This window comes from Lissotriton vulgaris, chromosome 7 (assembly GCF_964263255.1).
Source record: "Lissotriton vulgaris chromosome 7, aLisVul1.2, whole genome shotgun sequence".
Lineage (NCBI taxonomy): Eukaryota > Metazoa > Chordata > Amphibia > Caudata > Salamandridae > Lissotriton > Lissotriton vulgaris.
Genome location: NC_141695.1, coordinates 403,635,935 through 403,644,660, shown reverse-complemented (window position 1 = coordinate 403,644,660; position 8,726 = coordinate 403,635,935). Strand labels below are relative to the sequence as shown.

Sequence of the window (8,726 nt, the reverse complement as noted above, 5' to 3'; positions counted from 1 at the left end):
ACGCGCTCCGTGAGCTCACGAGGGCTAGAGGATCAGTGAGTTGACGGTTGGTCGTGGCCGAGCCTGGCACGACTTTGGAGTGGGCTGCGATCTTGTATAATAAATCGCTTTCTTTTAAAAGAGAGAAGTTTTCTTCAATTATTACAATTTTGGTGACGATCTGAGGCAACAAGAGCCGCATCCCATCCACGAGCCCATGTGATGACATGTGTCTGCCGGTTTATTACTGAGGAATCGCAAGCATGACAGAACAGTGGCATGAAGCATTGGGGCAACCACGAAGGGATGCATCCAGAGACTGATTTCAGAGCAGTGCTAGCAGAAGACTGAGCTGGAGGGCTTTAGCCAAGGACGTACAACAACACTGACAGAGTTAGAGAGAGGCATCTGAACTGGGTGAGTGCCGCTCTGTGGTGCGTTAGGCAAAGGTGAGATGTTGCGTTGCTGAGTGCGGAGCAGCGGTCTAGTAAGTTGCGCCTGGCATGACTTTGGAGTGGGCTGCGCTGTTGTTTAATTAATAGTTTGGTTTTAAAAGAGAGAAGTTTCCTTCAATTATTACATGAACCCTTTCTTCCTCTTCCCCTCCCCCATTAACTGAGTTCTCTTCATCTCTCCAGATCAGACAGGCGAACATTCTTTTTAACTGATTTGATGTTATGATATCGACCCTCACTCTCTTCTTTGTTCTTTTTCTTTACTCTACAGGAGGAAGGGAAGGGATCCACTCACTCCTGAGAACACCAGCAGGGTTCCCTACTCTTTTCTTCCAAGGCACCTATGAAACTTTCTTCTCAGAGAAGATTTACACAAATGTTTTCCTTCACGGACGTAATGATGCATGGGCTGTAGTTGAACTTACCATCTATCCTGGTTTGTGACATTTTCTGCTTTCAAGCATGCTTTCAAGCATGGGGTACATGAGATGTATTCCATCCCAACCTCGGGCGTCCCGTCGCTCAGGTCTCCTTTAACCACTGGGCACTTACGGTATACTGGGGGAGTCGGACTTGATCAGGCACTTGCCATCAATGTCCTCCCACGTCTACTCATGTCTTTGAATTGAACTTTGCAGTACTTTTCGTGCAGGTCCACAACAGACACTATGGGGTATTGTACAAGAAAGTGGCAGACTGAGGTCACTGTCTTGGCTTAACGCCTCACTCCGCTACTTCAGAAACGCATGGTTTCAACATATTTAAAAGGATATGGTGCAGCCTTGCGTTTCCCCCTGCCCTGGTGCTACACTTGTATGCAGTGTAGCGCCAACACAGGCACCCTAGAACCATGGTGCAAGCGTTTCTGTATGTAGGGGAAGATTGTTTATGTACAGGAAGGTCCCCCTTCCTGCACATAAACAATCTTGAAATGTCAGTTTGTCACTTCAATGTGTGCCGCTTAATGCAGCACACATAGAAGTCACAAAATGTCCTTTTTTTTTTAAAGATTGTTTATGTACAGAAAGGGTCACCTTCCTGTACATAAACAATCCAAGGCTTTATGCTTTTTCTATGTTTGCTACACAAGGCAGCACACATGGAAAAAGCAAAAACGAGGAGAAATAAAGCATTTCATCTCGTTTCGCCAACTTAAGACCAGGGCGCTGCCTCCTATTTACGCTGCCAATGTAAATAAGGGGCAGCGTCAAAATCAATGGGTGTTGCGGTGGAACGCCTGCCGCAACATCAACTGCCCACCCCTTTCACGCCAAGCAAATCATGAAAGAGGGCCTTATTTACAAGGCAACGCTAAGCCACGTTAAGGCAATGCCCCTATTGCCACAGGAATGCCACTTTTTATGACATTCTCGTGGCAATAGGGGCTTGTACATATGCCCCTATGTCCTTAGTGGATTTCTTCCTTTACAAGCTGTAAATAGACTGCCTATATACTGTACGAACAACACATTCTATTGATCATGTATTTCCTCACATTTTTTTAGCTGTGATAGTAAGTGTTCGGGTGACAGTCAGCATTTTGTATGAATATCATTTAATTTTGATACACCTGCCACAACAGGCAATAAAGCGGTCATTTGCAATATGTAAGCTATGTGGTAATGGATCATGCACACATGATGGCTTTTGTTCACTGGAACATGGTTCTTTTTCTGGCCATTCATATTATAACATTGCTGTCTTTACTTCATTCCAAAATGGCCGAAATGGTTACCAACTATCTTAAAACTTCTGCATTACTAGTCCTTCTTTCATTTCACATTACGGAGTCATTAGGGTTCCGGACACAAGGTTGATTTGCATGTGATCAAGGCTGGAAAATAAACGGATTGAAGCATACCTTGCCTGGCCATGAGAGTGCGTTTGTACGGCTACGTAAATATATATAATTGTGGCATCATTGGGCAGTGTCTTTACTAATTTGTCCTCGCACTTACATTTCTAGATCGTCGGCACCCTGAGGGGTCTAGCTCAAAGCCAACATACATTTGAAAAATACAAATTAAAAAAAACCAAGGAGTGTGATTGTGTACATTCATATGTATAGACTTTATTGTATCTGGAAAGTAAACAATTTACAATTACTGTAGAGGCAAAAGACAATATTGTAAATGTACATGGATATTCTATTGTGGTTGAATATATTTATCCACATAGATCATATTGTGTTTAGAAGATCCATAGAATAGAGTGCAAGAAAACAATTCAACAATACACTGACACTTTTCATATACTATATATGTATATATATTTAGAAAATATATATATGGAAATATTTTAACAGTTCTCCATAAAGTCATCATCATGATGACTGGCTGAATGTCAGAAGTGAAATGTATGCATAACAAAATAAGCTGCAGGTATAACAACTATGATAGCTACAGCTGCAGGCCCAAAACATGACAGTGCAAGTATAATCTTTAAATAATAAAAAAACGTGGTTGACAGATAAAATGCTGAAAAGTCAACCATCTAATACTATATTATGTAACCTATTTTGGCAGTTGTAACTCACTGACTGGATTTTTAAAATGAAAATACATTGACCTAATGACTTCAGAAAGCTAGGAATATTTAAGCCCGGACAAATACTCCTCGTTAGTACATGTGTCCAAATCTCACAATCATCTTTAAGATTAAGGAGAGGGAAGTAAATTCAGAAGTTTGGATGGAAGGAACAAGAACAGATATAAGCTGATGGCATGAATGAATGTCTTTACAAACTGTACATTGAAAAACACTACACACACCAACATGAACAGCTTTCTAAAGAAAAACATCAGCTAAGACAAAAAAGGGCAAAGCAGTCCCCACACGAGCCAATGGGTCATTGAATATAAGGTTTTGTGATATTGTTCAACATGGACATGATTTGCCATTCTTTTGAGAGAAAGCCACACATGTCTAATAGCTGGTCAGGCACTGGATAATTTTATGCAGGAGGGAGCAATCTCATTAACCAGACCAGTTGAGTAGCAAGGGTGCCATGTACCCTTATGCAAGCCAGGAAAATGGGTAGTGAAATACCATAGTACTCAGGTTGCCGTGGTCTCTTACAAGACTTTGGAACTCAGTACAACTGCACCTACTGTACCATTTGTAGCTACACCCCTGCACCAATCAACCACTAACACGTTGGATGGTTGGCAGATCAGTACCCTAAAATGTCACGGATTCATCTGTAGGCAACGTTGAGTGGCTAGTCTATGCAAGCACCTTGCTGTCATTTGTTTATGTACCTTAATATCCTAAACAACCACCATGGACCCCTCACCTCCTTCTCACATGTCTTTGTACTTGGTGTACCCTGATAGGAACTGTCAGATTATGTATCTTAGAAATATCTCAGCCATGTGAGCTATACTCACAATACCAATTCCAGTTTTCCTCAATTTAAGTCTATCCAACTTACTGATGAACATAAGCAGTGGAAAAGCATCCCAAGACACTGCCTTGAGCCTCCTTAACTGTTCATTAGTAGGATCAATATCTCATGCTCTATTTCAAAAAGAGGTTGCTCTGAAGATCAGAGTGGGGCAGCCCTGCTTAATACTACATTGTCCCTTTTTAAAAGAAGAGTCCTAAATTAGAAATTATCAATTTCTAAAAGCTTGTATAAAAAATAATTAGGCCAAACACGCCTTAAAATAAATATGAAACAGCTTCTTCTTTCAGCCTCAACGAAAGGCCCCTACTTCAGCTGTCTAATGTTGCAAGGTATAGAGTTAACTACTTTAACACAGGCCAAATTTTGTTGAACGATTTGCACCTTTAATGTCAGCAAGATATCTCTCCTTTCCCATTTAACATTATGGTCTAGGTTTTGTACAGCTGCTATTATTCATTTTCTTAGAGTGCTATTTGAGGATGGCACAAAAGAAAGAGAAAAGAAAGACACAGCTGAGGAGCTAGAAACAGCGAAAGAAAAAGAAAGAATGTATTTATGAATATCAGGTAAACCAACAGCTGGAAGTGGCTGAAAGCACTAGGCATGTAATTCAATGACACTACGACCTCCATGCCTAATGAAGCAAACGCTAGCCTACAAAATATGCAAAATATTGAAATTATAAGGTGATTTCTCTGACAACGTTTCCTTGACCTTGTGTTGAGAAAGGATCTGGAGGGGTGGAAGATGTGGCTTGTAGTATTGTGAAGGTGCATAGTTCCAATGCTGGAAAGGTGCCTGAGCAGCTTCAGTATGCCTTAATCCAAAATGAAACAATTTACTCCAAGTGATGGTTAGAGAGGGGATGAAAGACTATAGGTGTGTGGGGCCAGGCATGCCCACATTTAAAAAAAATGCAATTCTAAAATCATCAGGCAATAATCATTGTAAGACAATAAAACTGTTGCAAATGAAACATGGATTTTTGAGATAATGAGTGAGCGAGATAAGGTATTAGAGGGTGTGGGTCCAGAGAAGGTAACCTGGGTGATGCTGTATATACATTAAAAAAAGCAAGAAAGTAGGAGACTAAGCAGGTTATGCATAGGGGTTGGCGGAACTCATGGAGTTTCACTCCGCAGAATTCCACGAAGTTACATAATAACTCTACGTGATGCCACAAAGTTCCCCCAACGGATGGAAAATATGCACTTGTAGTGCGAGCAGCACTGAAAAATCAGCATGAATGGCACCATATGTTGCGCAACTGTGCACGTCCAATTGGGTTGATTTTGCTGACGCAAGAGTAGAAAATTATTTGGAGTGGCAGCAAATCTACTCAAGCGGCAGCCCTCTGACCGCGACCGCCTGCATTAGAAAATCACGCTAGGGATGCCACATCTCGCTCACATTTTCGAAGTCTAAAGGGAGAAACATTCCACCACATGGCACGCTGAGTTAAACAGTAACATGAAGTGACCAAAGTTCTGCCAGTTCCATGGGCAGAATGCAACATTTTGCCCACCCCTAGTTGTACAGTGATGTAGTAGACAGAGATAAAAGACAGACTAGATGGGTTGAGTGGTTTTACCAACAATATCTTTTTAGGAAACAATTGGTCTGAGGGACACACACCCCTTGAGAATGAGTGGTCTTAACAACTGTAATTTGAGAACTGCAACTATGCAGCCACTGCCCTCACCCACAGTCTCTTGATGGAAGTGAAACCGAGCTATTCTGGAGGGATTCCCAAAGGGACATACATAGTTCAAAGGTGAACAAAGTGGTGAACCTTCACCAGGGCTCCTGTGCCCTGCATTTAAGGGGGTCACACAAATGTTCTAACAAGCAATGACACAGGATAGTGTAAGAAGAGGTCCTTTAAATCTCCATGGAACAACATGAAGGCTAGTGGGAGTGGGGGAATAGGATATTCCATAAACTATGTGCAGTTTGAAGACTAGAAATCACATGGACCGAATAGGTCTATCCTGCCAACATCCAGTGGTTGAAGTGGGGGGATTTGAGGGGCATAGCGTACTCATACTTTTTAAATTTTAGAAAAACAGTTTCTCTACTTGTTGTCAAAAGACAACCATCTTAGGACAGTTAATTCAGACAAATTAAATGCTTCAGCTGAAGTGTAAGGCAGAGAGACTCCTGTGCTGTGAAACCAAGGGAAGAGCAAACAAGCCTTATTGCCGGTTTGCCTGCTTGCCTGAAAGAAATGTAAATGTGCGCAAATGGTCCATCTGCAAATGTAAAGGGTGCCTGGAAGCCGGTATTGGCTTTAATTGATGCAATCACTTTAAGCTTTCTTGTGACACACATTATTCTTTTTGAGGTGTATTGTAAGGAAGCTACCAAATTAGCTGTTAAGTGTGTGCTTCTAAAACACAGCTATAAAGAAATTGCGCTATGTACACTTTAATTCTGAAAACTTTTTGCACATTTTGTAGCAGCCTATCTTATACAGTGTGTAATACAAGTTTCAGATAAAGACTTACATGTTCACAGTGCCTTTTGTCACAGACTGGGTCCTTGTAACACTAAACGTACACAAGTCACTATTCTCCACTGCACCAACCAGGATTTGGTGCAGTGCATCAACTAATTGAGGCTTTATAATGAACAATAGTGAATTTCCCACTGATTAGAATAACTTGTATTTAATTGTCATTTAAGCTGCGTGCTATTTTATAAGTAGTTACTGGAAGGTTAAAGACCAAAAAAGTTACAGAATATTTAGCTTTTTAGCCACACCCAAATGCTCAATTACCCCTCCCCCCCTTGCGTGCCACATCACATTTACCATACTTTTTTATGTGCTTCGACCACTGCCAACATCAATAGCTGTAAGTGTGAGAACAAGGAGCTCAGTGTCTTGGACCCCAGCATATTTTAACCGACAGCATGGTTTGCTCTGTTTTAACTGTGTTGTTCTAGAGTACCATAGTTTGCTTGATTTTTTTTTAGGGAGCAGGGACCCTTGGATTGGAACAGCTGTTTTTATACGGTAGCATCTAAAGTTAATTGAATCTTTGGCTTTGAGGTCAGCTCTACATTGCACTGGGACTTCCGCAAACAGGTGTTATAGCATCTTTGGCACCTAAGCCCATGTCCATACTGATGGAAGGGGTCATGGAGAAGGAGTTTAACAGATGGCTTGAGAGAAGACTGTAGATGAGTGAGGAAATGACCACTACATAATGGGATTGAACATAGAGGAGGTTTGTATTTGATCCTCAAGTCTTCCAAAGTTGATGCTTTCAAACCTTGATGAATATCAGCCTAGCTGAATAAACCAGATCTATCAGATAGATGAGAAGGTTGACGGCAGTCAGCACTGCAATTGCCACCAGCTTGTCCCAGGGGCAGGGTGCAAGTGAAGAACTCCGGCAACCGCTTGGCCGTGTCGACACACCTCCATGGTCCCTATCGAACTTGTAAAGGGGCCAAATGACAGTGGCCGTGGCATACATCAACACAGCCAGCAGGGTGTAGCCACTCAGAAACTTGTTGAAGGCAATGGGTAGCCAGCCAGTGCACTCGCCCACGCACAGGATGATCACCACTACGGAGAGGATGAAGCAGATGCAGTAGACAGCCAGGCACCACTTCAGAGCACCATTGTAGTCATAGGAGATTGGGTCACTGATGAAGACGAAGATGATGCAGGCAATGAAGGTCTCCACCACCTTCAGGAGTCCTGGGACAGTTGCCATGTAGCCTGTAATTTCTCCCGGTTTGGCCCGAGTCATGGAAACCTCGATGATGTATGCCAAGGTAGTAAGGCAGGAGAACACTGTGGCAGCAATAATGTAGTCACGGGTCTCATTGCGCCGGCCACGATCCTCAGGCAGGTGGTACACTGGGTAGATTACAGAGGAAGACAAGCACATGAGGACAGCGTACATGGCAAATGTGATTGGGAAGTTCTTCCAAGACACAGGCATGCGGTTCTGCAACCCTGCAAACTCCACAATAAGGATGATAATGGTGACAGCAAAGCAGAAGCACCAGGAGAACATGCACCAGTCACCTGGATGGCCATACCAGGCCTTTTTGTGGACCACAAGGCTGAATGTTACACAGGCAAAAAGGGCTTCTAAGAGGCGAAGAATGCCAACTGGTGTTGTCAAGACACGGGTGTTCCCCACTACGGTGGTGGTGGTGGTGGTGGTGGTGGTGCGATGAACTGGCATTGCTGCAGTGACTCTGCAATGACGAGAGAAACAAGACCATTCATTACATGCATTGCATTGTTTATATTCCCTGTGGCACTTCATATTCTGATAACACAAATATGACACATGACTGAGACACAAACAACGAACATGCCACACGAATATCACACATCAAACAAACATGCCAAGGATATATGCACAACACATGCTTTAACATCAAACATCAAATACATACATGGCAATAACTGACAGAAATTCACACACTATATAAACACTACTCACACACTACACACTATACTACCCCCACACACTAAATATCACACATTAACAACGTGTTTTGCGCATATCAAAAATCACAATGTTCATTACGCCCTGCACCAAAGGGGTTTCAACATAACAAAAGGAGTGCTCAATTAGTATGCTTGGCAGTGTCAGAAAGGTCTTTAACCCAATCTGGCTAATGGCACGTGGGCAGACTGCATTAAGGGCTCAGTGTTAAAGTCTGCTTCATTGCTCGCTTAGGGCCAATGTACTGTAATTGCTCACATTTCTTTTATTACTATCTGTATAGGTAAGCACATTTTTTGTTCAAGCCTAGCATACAGCACAAGCTGTCTGGTTGCAAATATATATTGTGGGCAGGGCTTTAAGTGGGATGAAAAAACTGGGGGAGAGGGGTCTCTCAAAGGGGCGTGG

At 42.4% G+C, this 8,726-nt stretch overlaps 1 protein-coding gene across 1 annotated transcript in view; it reads right to left on the bottom strand.

Annotated features, from left to right (window-relative positions):
• Positions 1–2,485: 2,485 nt before the first annotated feature.
• The window catches only part of MYADM (myeloid associated differentiation marker), a 62,115-nt gene continuing 55,874 nt past the window's right edge, over positions 2,486–8,726 (bottom strand). Inside the window, exon 2 of the mRNA XM_086930363.1 lies at positions 2,486–8,061. Coding sequence (XP_086786489.1) covers positions 7,113–8,048 — 936 coding nt within the window. The 5' untranslated portion in view covers positions 8,049–8,061 and the 3' untranslated portion in view covers positions 2,486–7,112. The remainder of the gene's footprint in view (positions 8,062–8,726) is intronic.